We start from the raw sequence: 20893 nt of genomic DNA on the forward strand, positions 1-20893 counted from the left end.
TAAAGGTACTGTGTTTTTAAATCTGCCGTAGCCCCGCCCACACACTGTCGACCAATCAGCAGCTCTCGCTCACAGCCTCCTCTGACTTCCAGACTAATCACGTATCGACCCTCAGAGTGGACCAGCGGAGCAACACGGCAGAACGCAGCCCTCAAAGTGACTCCGAAGGACGGCGGGACTGAGCGGAGAGCCGCGCTGGAGTCCCTGGAGGAGGCTTGACCGACCGGCGCGAGTCTCCCGCGTCACCTCCGCAGAATTCGGTGGGTTTTCCTCTGTGGCGTGTGTGTGTGTGTGTGCGCGCGCGCGCGCGCGCGCGTGTGTATGTGTGTAATGCCGCTCTGCTCTGCTTCCTCTCAGCCCAACAACTGCGACAATCACACAGTACAGTTTGTCGGCGGGGCTTCAAATGGCTTCAGCAGCCATTTGTTTCGCCTCCAAACAGCCGCTCGTCTCGCTCCATTTGAGCTAAAAGAGAGTTACTGTTATGGCGACGAGCTCACTGACGGACCAGGGTCATGTAATGAACACACGAAGAAGAAGCCTGCGGTAAAGAAATGCATTTTGTGTGTGTGTGTGCGCGTGTGTTTGTGTGTGTGTGCGCGCGCGCGTGTGTGTGCGTGCGTGTGTGTGAAGGACAGAAAGAACCGTTACATGACGCTTGGTAGGCTGATAACGTCTGGACGAACCGTTTTCTAAAAAATCGCCCTTAATGATCATCAACACACACAAACACACACACACCCACACCTGATGAAGAGAATCAGAGACGCAGATCAGCCATATTCTCATACAGTGTGTATGTATATATTCGCATGTTCACATACAGTCTGGAGGCCAAAGCAGCGTGGGTTCATGTTAGATTGGACTCATACAATGTAGCTTTTGTCTTTACTGAGCTGATGCATACATAGAAAAAGCATTCATATTTATTAGTCAGAGGTGGTGATAAATTACTAGAAGGCCTGAAGATTAAAGCATTAAAATGTAATGTTTGCAATAATAATGTGAGGTTTGTCATGTGGGTCAAAGATGCATGAGTGTGTTGGCCTGTGAGATGTATCAGACAGGCTTCACTTTAGGTCTACATACTGTGATTGGGGATAGTTAGTCTGTATGTGCTGTGGATCAGGGTTAGGGTCAGATCAGTTCTAAAGTTCATTCTAAAGCCTCATGATACTGTGTCTACATGTATGCTAAAACTTCTATTCTAATCTGATTCAGTCAGGAAATTGATTTCTTCAGACATGTTAACACCATAATCAGAATGTTTTTTGCATGAATTGACGTTGTGGTACTTTGAGGTCTATTTTATCTGATTGTAATTCAAGCATGTAAATGTTGATTGATTCACCGTCTGTAAACATTGTGTACGTTCCCTTTCCTCAGCCTGTAGGTTCATATAGGGGATATTACATATGGGTTTTATCAATGAGACTCCACTTAAACATGTTAAACACCTAAACACCACATATAGAATATTCATAGAAGCCGGCTGATCTCCAAAATTGATCGACAATGTCAGGCTTGTTATTTTTGCCTTAAAATGATAAACTGATATGCAACATTTCAGTATGGACTCTCATGGAAAAGCCTCTAAGAGCTACTTTACTTCAGACCACCAGTTGAATTAGACATGAATATATTCACCTTTTGGCCCAGAAAGTATTTTGACTGTCAAGTGTCTGTGTGTCTGTGTGCGTCAGTTGGATGGTTGAAGGTTGAGCCCTCTCACATATTACTGAGCACTTACAACCCTATGCTCACCATTTCTTTAGTGTACAATAGATTTCCACAAGGTAAACAAAGGTAGACAATCACATGCAAACCTCTGTAGTTCTGGATCGACACATTCAAATCCTGTCCACACCCCAGATCAAGGACAGGATTCTGGTCATGTGATCTATCTTCATTCGCTAATCCATGTGGGAACATAAATGACCATGAATGAAAAATGAACTTTGTGAAGATGCTCTCCTTGTTTCTCTCTCTGGTCAGGAAACCTCCACATCGCTGCTGTCAGGGCTTCATGAAGTGCAGAGCCTCCCTCATTATTAAGTGTTGATGTGGTTTGGTTTCACCATTGCTCCATGGAGAGCAGCTGAGCCTCCACAGCTTCCCCTAACAGATCAATGGGAGAATATCCTGTGAGGAGGATACAGTATCAGTAACAGGAGAGAAGGCCTCAATTAATTTAACACAAACACATTTCAGCACTTCACAAAGGTAGAACAAGACACCAGCCTAGATCTGAACTCCAGTTTGTTATCCAGGCAGTGAGGTTGGCTGATCTGAAGGTGCTGATGGGTCAAACTTGAAAGGTTGTATTATACTATTATACTATCACTTTAAGGCTGCAGAGGGGGTTGTGTGTGTGTGTGTGTTTGTGTGTTCTTGTTTATGGAATCTGAATGCAATTAAGAGTGCTGACAGTGTTGCACTGTAGCAGAAATGTAGCCCCTCCTCTTTTTCACACCTCGCCACAAGCAGCCAATCAAGTGGCGCCATGAGGTGAATCAGTCACAGATTTGATCCAAATTGCGCAGCGCAAAGAGCCTTTAGGCTTCTTTCCATTGTGTTGCATTTTTCATAGTTTCATTTCCTAATTATGTTAATACTAACAAGCCAAATTTGACATCAGATCTTGATATTTTCAGTGCAGCGATATTTCAGTGAAATGGCAAACCATTCAGTTTCAAACAAACAAAATCCAGTTGTCGTGATAAACAGCAGGTTGCCATGAAGTTGTGAAGCCACACAGAATCAGTGGGAAAGCTCCAGTAGCAAGCCAGGGAAATCTATGATTAAATGTTATTGTCAGAAAAAGCACTTTCTGTGCAGACAGAAGCCCCAAGCTGGAGAATCTCTACAGGATGTAATGGCTGATGCTGACCAAGATTTGACCAGGACACAACTCATTGTCTTTGTCATGAAGAGTGCAGCCTGGTCTGATGTCAGTCAGCACATTATCCTGTTGTGATTACATCAGATAAGAATCTACACCAGAGGGCTCAACCCCACTTAAAAAAATCATTCCATTTATTTACCAATTTTAATGTGTAATGTAATAGAAACATAAAAACTCTGCTGTATGAAGTGTTTTTTATTCCTCTATCTGCTCATGAATGGTTGGTTATTTCTCAATAATGCAACAAAACCATAAGAAGTAATCAGTCTATTTGAGACTCACACTTCAGGGTCAGGTCTGAGCAGAAGATCAGCCGCCTGCTTTTCTCAATAAACATAAAACAGAAAGTCACATTTTTTAGTCTCTTACTATATTTGAGTCCTTTTATCACTCGGCTGCTGTGATTGAGATTGAAAGGTGTCGTTAGGCCCATTGACACCTGAGTGAAATAGAAGTATAGCATCATATTGAATGATGGTGTTGTGTGTCATGACTATTGTTATATTAAATACATATCCAGGTTTTAGTGTTGCTCCACTCAAGACTGTTTGCTGATTGGCTAATACACATGTTTGTTTTGCTATAGTCATTTATAGTATTTAGTTTAGTTTGCCGTCTTCCACATCAACAAAGATGCAAAGACAACCTATGTTCCAATGTTGCTGTAAGTATTTGCTCTGTCTCCTAGGCAACCAAATCTGATGTCAGCTCAGGCTGAGATTTAGTTGATCCTGAACATACGGAGGAGCGAGGCTCATGTTTACAAGGAAACATTCTTCTGAATTATGCCTGTTTATTATTAAGTAATTTAGTCACATGACTGTATGTGTTACTGGTTAAACCCTCAGGTGTTGGTGGTTCTGTTGTTAGTTGGTTACAGCAATCGTCGGGTGTGTTTTAATCTAAAGCTGGTATACAAGCAACAATGATTACTTGATTATATGGAGTTGTGAAAGTGAGGGTGGTGTTTTTCTTTAAGGCCATTAGACTCAAACTCCAATCACACATGCACAATAAGGCAAGCTGGATCCAGTGTCAGATTATGTTAGAACTACTTGTGAATTCCTTAGTAATAACACAGTTGAAATATTTGAGGTACTTAGCTGCAGCTTAGTTTTACATCAGCTGTTTCTTACTCTGAGTCTGCCCTGGTTAAGGTCACTAACCATCTACTCATGACTCATTCACTCTCACAGTGGAAGGACAGTTGAGCAGAGAGCGTAAGACAGAGATGACTTGGTTCATTCCTGCTCTGTGGCTAAGGTGTGTAAAATAGATCAAGATTGTTTTTGCTTTTAAAATGTTGGATTCTTATTCAAATAATTTAAGATCTGGGTTCTACAAAAACTTTCAATTAACTCTATTCTAATCATCCTTGTATGTTATTTGTTGGATCAGTCTAATTTGTTAAAGTGTTGCAGCTGTCCGTCAGAGGAGACACACATTCACACACAGTCACACACATTAAACATGACGTGTTGCGTAATTTCAGTATGAGGCAAGTCTGCCCATTGAGAAACATGCAGCAGGATCTGATTCCATTTTTCCTCAATTGTTTAAACTATGACGCAATCAGCCTAAAGACAGAGTGTCTTGTTACCTGACATCTGTCACATCTGGCTAATGAAATGCTGGAATATGTTGACTTTACTGAAGGAATACTGTGTAATGGGAATCTTTCTTTTCTGTCATACTTCAGGCCTCATGGAGCTGGGAACTGAGCGACTGCTATGCACCAGGGAGCTCGATCCATGCCTGGTCACCAGAAAACAACCTTAAAAGGGTGGGAACCTTCATTATCCTCCAGCTGCTCTTCTTTCCCATCCCGCCCCCTGAATTGCCCCTGTGGTGGTATTGTCCTCTCCCAACTGTGGTCTGTAAGATGATCGGTAAGCTGAAACAGAACTTGCTGGTGGCCTGCCTGGTCATCAGCTCAGTCACTGTCTTCTATCTGGGCCGTCACGCCATGGAGTGTCACCATCGCTCGGATGAGCACAGCCAGCCCGGCGGAGTTCTGCCTCTGTCCGCACTGGGCGGCAGCATGCGGACCACCTTACGGACAGGCCAGAACCTCAGCACGCCATTTGTTTACAACAAAGACATGCCGCTCATCTTCATTGGGGGCGTTCCCCGCAGCGGCACCACATTAATGCGAGCCATGCTAGACGCCCACCCAGAGGTGCGCTGCGGTGAGGAAACTCGCGTAATCCCGCGCATCTTGGCCATGAAGCAGATGTGGAGCCGCTCGGGCAGAGAGAAGATGCGTCTGGATGAGGCTGGCGTGACAGACGAGGTGCTGGACGCCGCCATGCAGGCCTTCCTGCTGGAGATAATTGTCAAACATGGGGAACCAGCCAATTTCCTCTGCAACAAGGACCCTTTTGCCCTGAAGTCACTTTCCTACCTGGCCAAAATCTTTCCCCATGCCAAGTTTGTACTTATGATTCGAGATGGCAGAGCTTCAGTCCACTCTATGATCTCACGGAGGGTGACCATCGCTGGCTTTGACCTGAGCAGCTACAGGGACTGCCTGACCAAGTGGAATCGGGCCATAGAGACCATGTACACTCAGTGCCTGGAGGCGGCTGATAAATGCCTCCCTGTCCACTACGAACAGCTGGTCCTCCACCCGGAGAAGTGGATGAGGACACTGCTGAAATTTCTTGACATTCCTTGGAATAATGCTGTCCTTCACCATGAGGAACTGATTGGGAAAGCTGGAGGAGTATCCCTCTCCAAGTAAGTTGTATTTATGTTATATTCTCTATGCCCACTCGTCTCGAAAACCTTGTCAAGAAGCTTCAATGCGACAAAGAAGAGGTTAGTAGAAAAACACGTCACTAACAGAGTTTAGACCTCTCCTTCCAAATGAGCTTAGAGGTTATTTCATTACTTCTAGTTCTGTAAAGAGGTTATTAGCCATCAGTTTGTTAAAATGAAGTTTAAAAATCTCAACTTTGACTCCTATTAATTCCATGTACAGGTGTGGATTTTTCTTTCTTCTTCCTCCTGTTCATTATTGTCATTTTGGCCTGAGCTTCTGCAATATTCTCTGCTGTCACCCCATGACCCCTGAAGTGAGCCCGTCATGTTTACAGAGGATTCCTCTATGGTTGCATATACACATTGATTAGCTGATTGCTGAGGTAATGGTGGCTAAATAAATATCTGGTATGTGTAACTTTTTAATGTATGCCAGGCTCACATGATGCACATGGTGAACAGGGCCTGACGCATCACATTCCAAAAGGAATAGAATTGGGCTTAGGCGTGTCTAGTCTAGTTTGTTTGTTCCTACTTTGCCTGGAGGGAAATGAGAGAATGGACAGGTTACTAAGGTGTAGCTAGGCAGTGGAAACACCTTTGACCATCGCCTACATTTGTGGAGGGCTAATAAGTGGGCAACTCTTGGATTTGAAGTTTGTCCTTTCATAAAGCCTCCAGACGTTTTCACAACCATTCCATTTGTAAATGAGGCCTCCTCCTACGTCTCCCTAACGGCCCGTCTGGAGTCAGAGGTATTTTGGTTTCTGTGATTTAGGATGTTTGCCTCTGGAAGTCATTGAGGAAATTCTCAAAGGGAGCAACCCTACTCCCTGCCTCTGTCTGCCCCCCTCTGCCTCTGCTACCACCCTTTCCTGCCACGTAGCACCACAGCACACTTCATGTCCTCTTTGGATATTTGGGTCAGGTTTGTTATTATCTGCACATTCTTTTTATTGATAGACCATTTCCCCCATATGCCTTTATGAGGCTGGATTTCCTTCATCTGGTTGAAAATTCTGATAGTCTACTCATTTCATTTCTTGTCATTTTGCTTGTCTTTTGTTTTCTACCTTGTATTGCTTGTTTTTCGTCATCACTCAGTGTCTGGTGATGAGTCCAGTCAGTAGCTGTCTGAAGAGCTGCCCTAACCCTAACCCCCTCCATGTCTCACAGCAGGGATGCTGTTGTTTTTTTTCAAAGCTTCATTTGTTTCTTCTGGGAACAAAGAGCAAATGTGATTCACCACAAAGCTCTTATTTGGTTTCAGCTGCCCAGAGGACATTCGCACAGAAGCCTTGTGGTTTGCCAACATGCATTTTAGCTCCAGCTTTTTTATGTTTGTCTTTCAAAAGTTTGACTTCCTGCCTCTTCCATGGAGCATAATGTAGAGCTTAATGGAACATACAAGACAGACAACACACGACAAATGCTGTACAATCACAGCTGCTGTCATTATCAGCCACACAAAGAGCGAGCAGCCATGTTAGACCAGGTCTGGACTGGACCAGTGCCTGACTGCTGCCAAGTACTACAATCTTCACTCGTGATTCACTGTTGTGGGCTGCTGCTGTGTGTCTTTGCTTATGATTGACATCAGTATTCAGATGTACTGTATGTTACTACGATGACGCACAGGCTGGCATTACATTACATTTACATCACAGGTTTACAAAAAACAGAATACAAAACAAGTTAAGTTGGAATTTAAGATACATTTCAGAATGAATATCAGCACCTGTTTCTTTGTTCTAATTCTGAGGTGTATGAGGTTTAGATGTTAGATGTGTAGCTGTATAAAAATGAGACAGACGCACACACACACACACACACACACACACACACACACACACACACACACACACACACAAACTCGAATAACTACAAGTCCAATTTGAAAACCAAGGCAAAATAACTTTCAGGCATGTTGTTGCCATGGAGACTCTTATATGCTCTTCAGCCATACTGCTCCAGCTCTGGACAGCTATCTCCAAAAAGTAAGTACTCTTGAGGTCCTCAGAAAGGCCACAGTGTCATTGCATCACCGTCTCTCATAACACTCTTTTCCTGTGTCCAAACAGTGGAACCTCTTGTTCTGCTTTGCTGGTTGAAGGAAAAGGAGAATGTGTGTTTAACCTTTTACCTAGAATAACTGAACGCTGCTAGAAGAGATCAGATCATATATGGCCAAGAGACTAAAATTCCACACAGGGAAAGACGGTGATAAGTGCTCTTTGGCTTCCAGATGCAGACCCCAGGTCACTTAGTGTCTGCGTCACCCCTCACCAAATTGATTTCCATGAAATATTAATGAACAAGGACCTTATTACCCCCGGCCCTCTGAGCCATAGGCAGCACTGTACTGTCTGGATTCATCCAAAATGCTTAAGGAGCTTTTTCAGTGTTTTTCTTTACAATTTTGGCTCAATTTAGCTTATAGTTTAAATGGGCTGATATACCCTGTAGCTGGAATGGAACCTGCACACTGTTCCTGCGTGCCTTCCCAAACCCAGACCCGCTAAGAGCCACACACCCATACAACTTTGATCAGGTATTAACAGTTTGGAAACTTCCAGCTTTGTGTTGGAGTCTTGGAGTGGTCATGAAACACTGGACTTCATGTCAGCAGGTCAGTGGAGTTTCTAGTTTCCTGTTCTTGACAACCTGCTCAAAGCTGTAATATGATGTTTAGAACTTCTACAGTGGGTTTATTGACACATTTCACGTTTGCAGTCTCATCTGTCCACTTATCATGTAGTAGCTCTAAATAGGTCCTGATGTATTGGAGGAGGCCAACCAGGCTTTCCAGGGCAGAGCAGAAGCATTTAACCATCATAAACACTTTGTCCCACCTTCACTCAAGTACTTTGCCCACAGTGCATTAAAGTCAACTCCCATGATACTTGGTATAAAATGCCTCTTACCAACTACAACCACCACCACCTCTCCTTCCCCAGCCTTTGGGTCGGGTTCTCTATCTTCATGGAGATCTCAGTCAGTGGGCAGCCAGATCCCAGAGCGGGACCTTGTCTTAGCATTAACATCAATTACTTGGCCTTGATTTAGTGGAGGCCTTGCCCAGCTGAGACACTTGCTCCATTACTTGTCCCAGAACAGGGAGCCAACCCCACCGCCCCACCCCACCACCTCTTGATGTCTCTCTCCCACTCTCTCTTATCAACCATTGGTGATACAGAACACCACCTTGAGTAAAGCAGGCCTGCCAATGAATAATTGACGGGCTGGATGCCATTAAAAGCATGAGCCTGCAGGGAAGTAGTCATGTGACCAGTGGAATGGTTTTGTGTCGCATCACAGAGGTTATTTTATGATGTGTCATGTTGGTGTGTATGCTTATAGCAGTAATTTTTTTTTTCTTTTTGTTGTTTGTATGTTACTGTATGCTTATTGTGTTTTTTGTTATATGCTGTACTGTATACTTTGATGAATTCAGATTTAGATAAGCAACATGTTCCAGTTGCGTTAGATCAGGGGTTCTCAAACCAGGGACCGTGGACCCCCCCTATGAGCACTTATGGCTTGGTAGCCATATTAACATAAATGCGTTCTTGCTGTTTTGTCAGAGTGGAGAGGTCAACAGACCAGGTCATCAAGCCTGTGAACGTGGAGGCTCTGTCCAAGTGGGTGGGGAAGATTCCAGCCGACGTAGTGAGGGACATGGCCGCCATCGCCCCCATGCTGTCCAGGCTCGGCTACGACCCCCATGCCAACCCCCCCAACTATGGCCGGCCTGACGCCAAAGTGCTGGACAACACCAGGAGGGTGAGTACTGACTGCTCCTCCTTTAGATGAAACCATATTGAAGTGTTATCAGTGTATCAAAGTTTTCACTTTGCACAATGCAATCAAAAGGTTTATTCACCTCATAAGCACCAACATTTATACCGTTGAGGCAGCCACACCCTTCAAAGCAGCAGTGGGCGGGCTTCAGTTTCTCTCTCCATTTCATTCCTTCACTCTGTCTGCATTTATATCCACTGTGTTTATAACCAGTGCTGCTCCATGAACATCTGCAGACAGAGAACGTGTGCAGCATTATCACCCCCCACCTTTCTGTGGGCATGAAATTATGAAACATGGACTGTATGACAATGTTTACTTCACTGAACCAAACATGACCTGTCTAATCTTAAAACTGAACAATTATTTGCCAGCTGCAGTCTGAGAAAGGTTATAAATACATGTCTGTGTAAACTTCTAAAGGAAACACCTTCATTGCATGTGCAGCACTCTGCTCCTTCAAAGTTCACTGACTGCTCCTTGGTCTGTTCTAGAGAGCTGACTGAGTCATTGACAGTCTAAGGGTGCAAATGTGTGCCTGCATACTGCTCTTGCGCCTGTAGATATGATCCACTGCCTTGGTTCTACTGCCACATCTGTTTCTTCTTCTGTTTTTGATGCCATTGCTAGTATTAGTAGTAATACTGCCATATATAGTAGTATTAATCGTAGTAATATAATCTTTGTATGGTGTGTCTGTGTGTGTGTGTGTGAGAGAGAGACAGACTGGTTGCGCACCTCTTCTTTTCTACAGCAGTGGTGTCCTTGCCAGACATCAAAGCGTCCTCTTTTCTTGGACAGACATACGCTATTTTTGGCTCAGAATATGTTTTATTAAATTCCTTTCCTCAAACTGAGCTATCAGGTGACCTGCTGTGTAGCTCTGCTCTCTGAATTTCACCACTCTGAGCTCAAGTACACACTTCTGTTATATTTCGATCTCTCAGGCTCTGTGTAGGCTGACTACCTTCTGCTCAGGCGCTATATGAAGCATGCTAGTATCAATAAATCATACATTTACTATAGCATTAAGTTTCAGATGCAAGTTTTCCTTCATGCTCCTCTGTATGGTGCAATTTCTGGCTGTTTTAGACAGAAACTATTAAGAGACCAAAGAGCGCCAAAGAGACCAAAGAGTGCCAAAAGATGCCAAAGAGGCCAAAGAGCCTGCTACGGAAGGGCAACACAAAACACCCTTGGTTTGGTTTTACTACCATGTGCATAGTTCCATCTTTAGATAATAGATGATATACTAGATGGTGCTCAGTGGGCTGTACCCTTAGTGGTTTTGAGATTCTTTTCTCTCCATTTGTTTGAGGGAACAAGAAAGGGGGGATGAAAAGGGGGGAAAAAATAATGAATTTGGAGCAATGTGTCATGTTGTCAGAACACTTATGACTCCAATGGAAAGCATGTGGAGTGAAACATGTGAGGGGAGAGGAAACCTTCCCTTGGTTTGGACATGGAAAGTGTGTCTGACCACAGATCGGTGTGGAAAAAGAAGCAGACGAGGTAGCAGAGGTGCAAAATACCTTCATATGGTTCAAAATAGAAGAAGGAAGTCCCGTGGAAGTCTTTATAATGACTTATAGTACAGTTTACTCTTCATAAATGCATTATCACGGGCAAACAAGTCGACATTCTGATGAGAAAGCCATGCTGTCACTGAGTGCGTTTCAGCAGCATATTTATCATCTTCCTGTGCCCAGTGCATCAAACACTCACAGCCCTTTATTGTACTTGCTTATTCCCTTTTTGTGGCGTCCCCAATTCCCCCCAACATGCCCCGTCTCCTTTTCTTCTGCTCTATCAGAGGGCCAAGGGAACAAACACACTTCTTAAGCCCTGTGCTGTGCTCAACATGTGTTCACTGATCTTTGTGTTTTTTTACAGAAACTTTGTGACATTTTAGGATAAATGCTTTTCAAATTCCTACTGAGGAGATCAACATCATTTTCATCTCCCCTGTGTGAGTCCAGTAAAGATGGCGTGTTCTAAAAGTATTTTCTTGAGTGATGGAACATGTGAAATGCGAAAGCTAGTGGTTAGCCACGGCCTGCTAGTGAGTCCACACAGTGTCTGTATCAGTCCAGGCTGTCACATGTACAGTGTCTGTATCAGTCCAGGCTGTCACATGTACAGTGTCTGTATCAGTCCAGGCTCTCACATGTACAGTGTCTGTATCAGTCCAGGTGTGCCTGCTCATCCAATCATCCATGTTGTCACAAAGATGTTCCACCTTAATGGTTTGCATATGTGCAGTCATTATTTATGATTGTGTTCCCTCCTTCTCTTTACTGAAAGGTTGTAATTCACAAGAGTTTCTTCACAATAGACCTTCCTTGTCTTGTTGACAGAATGCGTGTTTGTGCTCACTTGTTTCTAGTGTGTGTGCTTTGTACATCTGCAGACTGTTTGCGGGATTTCCCTCTCACAGAGCCGCTGCAAGCTTTATATTCTGCTGTATCGGCCTGTATACACGCTGGTATCTTCAGTCCATGGGACCATGTCAACAAATGGTTCCCCACATTGTTGTCACTTATCTGCTCATTGTTGGATCCAGTGATCCTCTTTAACTCAGCAGCATGACGAAGCGACTTACATTATATATTACCACCCTTCGCAGAGGGGGGAGCAATTGAGGGTTCGGTGCCTTGCTCAAGGGCACCTCGGCAGGGACTTGAACCGGCGACCCTTTGGTTCCCAAGCTTTTGGTTCCCAAGCGGAAGCTCTACCCACTGAGCTACTGCCTCCCTATCACTGTGGACTCGGCACAGACTGCACTGTTATTTGCGACTACTCACCTTGTCTTGCACTTCATGTGGCTGTTTACTATCTTACATTATGCCAAGATGCAACCGGGCTGAATAAGGTTGTTCTCTTTTATTGATGTCACCATGGGAACTGGTACGTAACTGGCAGACTCTCCATCTTAATGCAGTATGCTGCTGTTTCCTTCACCTCTGAGCATCACAGATGGCCGGTCGTCCCGTTACTGATTCATCCTCCATCTGCTTCACCCTCTTAAAACGGAGACATTGTATGTGATATATGTAAATACATTTGACTTAACTTTGACTTGTGTAATACTCTGAAGGTCCTCAACCTTCAGTACGACTTCTGGCCCTGAGCTGAAGCACTATGATGGAGCCTCTTGTGTAATGCCCCCCCCCCCCTCTTCCTTGAGTTTTTCTCCATCACTATCTAAATATTTACCCTCTGGCTCATCTCACCACATAATATGTAGCCTGTATTTAGTTGCTAAAAAGTGATAGTTTGGAAGCAGCTGTTGAACAGAATGGCGTATATTTATTGCAGATGGAGGTCAGATAGTGTTGTTGCTGCCACAATATGACTTTCAAAAAAAAGAAGTCAGTGACCCTCGTTCAGATGAGCTGAAAATCATGGAATTCATGAAATCCATTCTTGTCTCTGTTGTGGAAACACCTGGACTTCTGTTGTGTTTTGGCTCCCGTGTCGCTGGTTGATCAGGTGTGAGTCCTCTGATGAAGGGACTTTGGTTCCAGCGTGCTCTAAATGAGGCTCGCCAGGCCAGACTGTGAAGCCACAATCGATAGCTTTTAAGTGGCTTTGCACTTGTTTCTATCCCTCGTGAGAAATTGATATTGAGATCAATAAGTTCTCAGTTTCTCAACAGTAACAATACAAAGAGAATGAGCCGTGAATGTTGCTGCGCTTTGGTTCAGTAGGTTGGAGAGTTAATGATGAGCCGCTTGATCATATCGTATTGATCCAGGGCCATCATCATCATCATCATCATTGTGGCTGATTTGCTAGTAGACCTGAACAGAGATGCATCCTCATAAATGTGTTGGATTGATGAGCATGGAAAGACAACATGGCTGAAAGATTTATTAATGAGGACCTCACGTATTGATGAATGCATCCGACTCCTTTAGCCCAGATCAGTGTGTGTTTGCTCTCTGGACTTTCTCTAATGTAGAAAAGCTTATATATAAAACATGTAAAAAGGAAATATGTGGTTTTGTATTATTAAACAGGGAGTATACTAGAAGCCCCTCTGAAAGTGCATACCTCTGCCAAGGCTGAGTCAGAGTACTGCTCAGATCTATTTGAGCCTATGTTAGTGTTCAGGTTCATTAGGATTGGCATTAATGTTTTCTTGTCTCACAGGTTCTTGTGGAAGCCTGTAGACCCTGACCTGCTATTAGTATGAATATTATTAGTCATATTTACACTTGTACTATCGTTATTGTTGCTGTGCTTCTCATCTCTCTCTCTCTCTCTGTCTCTGTCTCTCTCCATCTCTCTCCAAACCCGACTGGTCTAGGCAGATGGTCACCCACTTAGAGTCTGGTTCTGCCTGAGGTTTTCTCCAGTTAAAGGGGAGATTTCTAACCCTGTTGGTCTCTTCAAATGCTCTGTATGTAAAGTGCCTCGAGATAAGGTCTATAGGTGACATTGTCCATGGAGGGTTGAAGCCAACGAGCATGCAGCTGAAACAATCTCCTGTGTTGATTGTGGCTCAAGAATGGCTGCTTTCTAAACACACTGGGCCATTGTCATGGTAACCCCCGTGGGACTCAAGCTTGGCCAAAAGGAGCTCGAGCTACAATGGTGAAGCTCAGAGCTCTGCAGGGTTTAAATCGACTAACCTGCCACTTGTACCCCAACACGTTGACTGACTGCTCTGTTAGTTCCTGCCCCATGCTGCAGTGAGCCTTCCTCAAGTCACATTTTCAATATGGCTCTTAAATTCTTGACAGTATTCACCATTCTACTGTAATATTTTGTGGTGGTTACAGTCATACATTCCTAATTGTGTCTCCAGAGTCAGTGTGGTCGTATGGGAGGCTTTAGTTTACTTGAGGGAAACGAAGGCAACAACATTCCTGTCGGTTGGTTCACTGACTGACTCAGTTTTCCAAGTGTTTCTTTTTCAACTGATTCTGGGTATTTCATGGTTTCATTTGTAAAGAGCATTCATAACATTGCTCAGAGGTGAAGAGGAGGCCCAGCTCTGTCTGACCCCATCACCTCTCCTTATGATGTCAAGCAGAGTTTGGTTTCTTTCTTTTGTCTGAAGGGAAACTTGATTTGTGACATTCAAGGCTGACCGCCAAGCCTCTTCTGTACATTTCCTCATCATAAAGCATTTTCAGTTCTGATTCCATGTGTGTGACCTGGTATAACTGAGCCGTCTGGCCTCCTGCCTATGAACACTGACTAAAGCTGCAATGGCACCCAGGAGGAAATCAGAACCATGCGCTCGCCTCCCTGTCTCTGCTTTGGAAACGTAGTACAGATTACACTGCTGGACACACATACACACACACACACACCGGACACACACCGGACACACACACACTCTCTTTCGCTCTCTGCGCAACCTCAGTGTTCTTTTGTCAATCATTTGAAGTCAGAGGCCTTATCAAGCAGAGATATGAGTGTGACTGAGTAAAGATCCTAGCTTAGTGCCTCGTCCCCGCGAGGCTCAAGATGTCGTTCAGTCTCTTTGGTTGGTCACTGTGAGGGTCTCATGCCTCACTGATGCTGTCTGCATTGTGATTGGCTCTCAGTAGGGCCGTTACTTCCTTCTTTAGGCTCCTCATGCGTTGGTCCACTGTCAGTGTTCTGGGCACAGGCCCCCTTTATGCTCACAACTCCAACTCAAAGAACCTGATGAATGAGAACGAGAAGAGAGGAGATGAAACTATGAATGAGATCCAGTCACAGTGGTAGTTTGGGCAGCATTGCTCTGGTCACGTTGCTTTAACCAATCTCTCAATCGCCTACTTGTACTCAGGATAAATAAATATCTTATCTTTGCTATCTGTAGAACATATCAAGATAACGTACAGATATGTGAATGCAAGAACGGCTGGCAGAGCTCTCGTTCTTCATCTTCTTAATCATCTCCTGTTTAATCAGAATGAACCCAGACCCAGTCTGTGATGCGTCAGTCTGACTCGTGTTGTCTTCACATGTCTGTTCTGGTCTCTTCCTGGTCATTAGCTGTCTCCGTCTCCTGATGTAGCAGCTCCAGGTGACCTTTGGCTCCTGTTTCCTGTCTTCTATGTCCTGTCATCTATTCAGCTTCTCCTCATCAGTGTTTTCAGTTCAGCTCAACCTTTCCTCCACATGTGTCTTTGTCTCTGGACGACCAGGACCTCTTGTTAGAGAAATCTTTAACTAAACATGACTTCCTCCCAGCAAGGTCTGTCTGTCTGTCTGTCTGCACGCACGCACGCACGCACGCACGCACGCACGCACGCACGCACGCACACACACACACACACACACACACACACACCCCCTTGAGACTCTGACATTCTTGCTCTCATGTGTAGTGTACACTGGGTTTTGCTCTCCAGGTCATTTACCTCTTCTCTCTCTCTGTTTGTCTCTCTCTCCTCTCCCTTGTCTCTCTCTTCTTGTTCTATCTGGAAATTTGTACTTTTACTTAAAAATACTCACAGCAGTATGATGTCATTTGAGGAACTCTCTAATGTTTTTGTTAGTTAAAAAATGTCAGTTGTTTGCCAGGTGAAAGTTTTGTTTGTCCCATGTGTCTAGATGCTCATCATGTTTACATGCACCGATTCTGCTATTCTCCATTCTCCTTTAGTTACGTAATCAGTGATGTAATTCTTTTTCTACAAGAGGTTACAAACTCATGTACTCATTTAACTTGATGGATTGATCATTACATAATCCAGCTCTTTTACAGAGTGAACATTAAGGTGCAAACATGAAATTTAATCAAAGATTTAAAGTGCATGTAAAAGTCCGGCTGATGGATTTTTGCCCAAGCTCCAAACACTTTCTGAACCACTGGGGAGTAGCTACCATGGAGGAAGAGCTAAATGAAGTGTGTCAGGATGAGTAGATGATGGACGCAAAGGGTTAATGACTACTTTATTATTATTATTTATTACCTTATTCTTGTCTGTGTTTCACTCAGTGAACTTCTGAAAGGCGACGCCCTCAGTCGGCCTCCTGCTGGGCGAGTCTGCTGTCACTCAAACTGAACTCCCCCTTCTGCCTCCTCCTTTCTTTCCTTTCCCTCCTTCCTCCGCTCCTCATCTCAGCTCCCTGGGGCACCAGTCTGACACCAGCAGGACAGTGGCAGGTTTCCAGGTTTCACCTCTGATGAAACCGTGACCGTCACAACATTCCCAGTTTGCATCATTTCCAGATGTGAAGTTGTGATGGTCTTGGTGCTATATGATGATTGACAGATGCTTTGGCACAGTGGAGCTTCAGTTCATGTATTCAGCTTAGAAACCTGCTCCTTTTTTGTGTTTCTAGGTCTTTAAAGGTGAATTCCAGCTCCCAGATTTCCTAAGAGAGCAATCACAGGTACAGTCACTTTCCTGCCTGTTGTTGAGCTTCATTCCCACACTCAGCAAGTTCTTCTGATTTTATTCAAACCATCTGTAGCTCAATGAAAGATCAAGTTACAGACACCCATCTGCTCTCAGTTAGTCATTTCCTGAAGTTTTGGACTTATTTTTCACATAATTCCATCCATCCTGTTGTTTCACGGCTCAGTCTTCATTTGTGTTCAGGCTTTGGTTAGCAGTCATTTTGTCTCTTACTCTCACTGTGGCATCTGTTTGTTTCCATGTCCTTGCTTAAGAGTTTGATGTTACATTGGCAAAGGAGCACTACTGCCCCCCTGTGGTAGATAGGAAAACACAGTCTGTCTGCGTCCTTCAGGATCATCAGTTACCAGATGCGTTGGTGGATTTTGTACGTTGTGGTGTTTTTGTTGATGTTGCTCATTGAAGGAGGCATGAAGGCACAGAAATGAGTCATATTAGAAAGTCACAAACGCTGTGACCAAACATTTCACCTTGTGCTTAACAAACGTGTGTGTGTTGAGTTTAGACATTTATCTGATGCCTTTGTGTTGCACCACACAGGTCCAAAAGTCTGCAGAGAGACCAAACCCCAGTTAGGAGGAAAAGCAGCACTGTCGTCACCACAGGTGGGTCCAGGTGAGGTGTTAGAATGAACCCAAAGCTTCAAGGAGAAGCTACAGTACTTACAGAAGCCCTCAAAGATGTTTTCATGTTGTTCGTCTCCCTGTGAACGTTGAAATGAGCTGCAAAAGAAATGACTAACAGATTTCCCTCTGTACTTCAAGTCTACAGAGTCAGGCTGAGAAATATGAACCAATCCCAGAAAGACTCTCCTCATTTGGCTCAGGGCATTGTGGAATAGTCCACTCATGGTCAAAATGCAGAGTCATCAGAACGTTAGGAAAGAGTTTTCCAGGACAGGAAATGATTAAATATCCCAAATGTTTGTGTAAATGTACTAACTGTCATCTTGATGGGTCAGCCAGAACCTGAGAAGCAAAAAAACAATGACTCTCATTCAGAAAGCAGAAAGTGATAGTTAACGTTGTTCTGTTCTCACACTTACAAAGATGCTTCTAAAAAATAGAAATGATAACAAAAACAAAGTTGAAGTCAGCTGAGTTTGAGTTATGTAGCTGTAATTGTGATGAAGCTCCAATGATTCATGCAAAGAAAAGAATCTGATGAACAATGAACCATAATCACAACATGACCACAATGTTACGTTAATACAAACACACTTTCCTTTCAAGTAAGTTATGGAATTTTTTTTGCATGAGAAATCATTCTCTCGTTTCACTTCCAGACTTGTTGCAGAGGAACAGGAAGTGGTTGCTACAGATCGATGGACGTCACTATCTGGTTTGGAGCTCCACATGTTTGAGTGACGGCTGTTCCTCCTGCTCACGGCCTTTGATGTTGTACTGTAAGAACCACAGAATGTCTGCTGATTGTAATTTTTCCTGTCACATCATATTCATCAAATACATGTTAGAAATGATTTCCTGCTAGATAGAATAAAACTGTGATTCTGTTGTAAGAAGCTGCAGTGAACTCAAATCGCAGTAAAGTATTTATGAATGAAATTTAGCTTTTGGAAGATGCAATAGTTATTTTAATGTTTAATTTTTTTCACACCTTTGTATTGTGCAATGTCATGGGTACTGATCAGTTTTGAGTATCAACCTTGATAAACGATGGCTTTTTTTCTAAACCCTTTGTGTGTGTGTGTGTGTGTGTATTTTTTTCCACTCCTTTAGTTAGTTTGATTTGTGTAAAAGAATACATTTCATCTAGCACAGTGCTCTTCGACCGGGGGTCCGCAGATGTACTGCGAGTTAGGACATTTTTGTCATGGTAATTTACAATTGTCACCAAAATGATTTGTGAGAATTAAGAAATCTCAGAAAAATGACAATGAGTAAACAACAAGCATTAATAGCCAATAACACGCTACTTTCGACACAAACTATTTCCGAAATAAATGACTCCCATGATGCAGTCTAGCATAGTCCAAGCAGTCTGCTTGGTCAAGCAGCTGTTTTATTAACCCTGGAGTGAATAGCTTTGCATTTCACAAACATTAATAACAATATAACAAACAGTTGTTAGTGAGAGCTCTGAGTCTGCATTCTTTTTGCAAGTAATTTCAGATCTGGCTGTTGCTCAGTTGTAGCTGCTCTGAGATAGTCTGCCAAATGTCTGTCAGTTAGACGGGAGCGCTGCTTTGATTTTATTATTCCCATGTCAGAGAAGGAGCTTTCACACACAGATCCAAAGCAGGTCAGGATTTTCTGAGCACACAGGATTAATGCAGGGTATGTGTTCTTCAGAACACAGGATATCCAGAATGTGTCAATGCTCTCCTCCTTGTGTCTTTCCTTGAGGATGTTGTAGCCTGTACGTCACAAGCAAATGGATTCTCTGTGAATGCCAGCACAGGTTCCAAGAACTTAACGTCGGAGGAAAACTCCTCTTTCAATTCCCTGAGGTAGGCGCAGTAAGGGGTGGGTGAAAATGAACCTGGTTGTGACACTTGGGTCTGTAGAACAGGAAAGCGTGTGGAATTTCGCACCTCAAGCTGCTGCGCAAACAGTTTCAGTTTCGTTTCAAATGCAGCCACATCATTCATCATCATCGGCAGAACCTTTTGTTTCCCTTGAAGCTTAAGATTGAGTGAATTCAAGTGATGCGTTATATCCGTCAGAAAAGCGGTGTTGTGCATGAATGTGTCATCTTCCAGGGGTGCCAGTAAATCACGTCGGCCCTTCTTCCAAAAATATGCGCACAGCTGGTAGCAGCTCCATGAAGCGATGGAGGACCTTTCCGCGACTTAGCCATCTGACCTCCGCATGCATTGCTAAATCAGCGTATGCACTTTCAAACTCTTGGACCAAGGAACGGAACTGTCTGTTTCAATGCGTGTGCAAGAATAGATAATAGATAATAATTGATTGTTTGTGTCACAGAGTCCATTGTCACTTTGAGCTCTCCACCTCTCAGCTTGCTGCACAATTGCTCCTGATGTAAAATGCAGTAGTATGAAAAGAAGTCCGGCGTTTCAGGATCTTTTCTGAGCAACACAATAAATCCTTTCTCCTTTCCTACCATGGAAGGAGCCCCATCTGTAGTCCGCAAAACCAACTTTTTTAAGTTGATGTTTTTTCCCTGGTCCGTGAAAAAAACGCATCACTGTAGAATAAATGTCCTCTCCCCGTGTTTGCCCCGTTAGCGGTAGCAAAGCCAGCATTTCCTCAACAAATGTGTCCCCTTTCAGAAAACGCACCCAGACTATAAGCTGCGCGATATCTGTGCGGTCGGTGGATTCATCCAATGCAAGACTGAAGAACCCGGCACTTTCCATGTCTTTTAGCAACTGCGATAAAAGATCGTCTGAAATTACTTCCACCATCCTGGTCACGGTTGAATCAGACAGCTGCAACTTTGAGATTTGTCTGCTGATGTCGTCCTTGTTCTTAAATTCTGAAAATAGTGATTCCGCACAGTCGCAAATACACGCAAATGTATTTTTAAATAGAAATAGGAAACTATATAAGAAAATGTATAAAGCATAACATAATAATTTACAGAAATATAAGGTGCTAAGGAGTGGTGGGTGATATATTGGGGGTTGGTTATCATCTTTGATGGGATGGGGGGGTTACTTCCTCTCCTTCCCCCAGGCTCAAAAAGTGCTCTGTGTGTTCTCCGTAAATAAGTGCAAAGTACATGCATAAATATATATACACACACAAATGAAAGAAAATGAAATAAAATAAGAGAAAGACATTGAATACATTACATAGATATAATTAGAAAAGAATAAATAATATAATGCAGATCAGAAACAGAAATAAGTGCTTAAACCTGAGTTATTGAGAAACTATCACCCAGCCTCTCCCTTCCTACATTTCACCTATTTTTGCCCTGGGCATTATATTTATGTCTCCAGAGTCTAGTGGAGAGTTGATTTCCTGTTTCTCCCACGTACATTGAATCACATTGTTGACATGTAGGTAAATACATACAGTTTTTGGATTTTATATTGCCATATGGGCACGTTTTGTATCCTTCC

General features: G+C 43.5%; 1 protein-coding gene across 7 annotated transcripts; it reads left to right on the plus strand.

Moving 5' to 3' along the window:
- The first annotated feature begins 96 nt into the window (after positions 1 to 96).
- tpst1 (tyrosylprotein sulfotransferase 1) lies at positions 97 to 18388 on the plus strand. Of its 7 annotated transcripts, XM_076137100.1 has the most exons (8): positions 97 to 260; positions 358 to 546; positions 4102 to 4168; positions 4605 to 5644; positions 9253 to 9451; positions 16763 to 16813; positions 17380 to 17444; positions 18125 to 18388. In XM_076137100.1, the coding sequence occupies exons 4-7, from the start codon at positions 4788 to 4790 to the stop codon at positions 17413 to 17415; spliced, it is 1143 nt and encodes a 380-aa protein (XP_075993215.1). In that variant the 5' UTR covers positions 97 to 260; positions 358 to 546; positions 4102 to 4168; positions 4605 to 4787; the 3' UTR covers positions 17416 to 17444; positions 18125 to 18388. The 7 variants fall into 7 exon arrangements, with proteins under 7 accessions (XP_075993215.1, XP_075993216.1, XP_075993214.1 ...); XM_076137101.1 differs by lacking the exon at positions 4102 to 4168 and having other exon boundaries at positions 17380 to 17454; XM_076137099.1 differs by lacking the exon at positions 4102 to 4168.
- The last annotated feature ends 2505 nt before the right edge of the window (positions 18389 to 20893 follow it).

This window comes from Genypterus blacodes, unplaced genomic scaffold, assembly GCF_046128005.1.
Source record: "Genypterus blacodes isolate CSIRO-AG114 ecotype Tasmania unplaced genomic scaffold, CSIRO-AGI_Gbla_v1 ptg000293l_1, whole genome shotgun sequence".
Classification (NCBI taxonomy): Eukaryota; Metazoa; Chordata; class Actinopteri; order Ophidiiformes; family Ophidiidae; genus Genypterus; species Genypterus blacodes.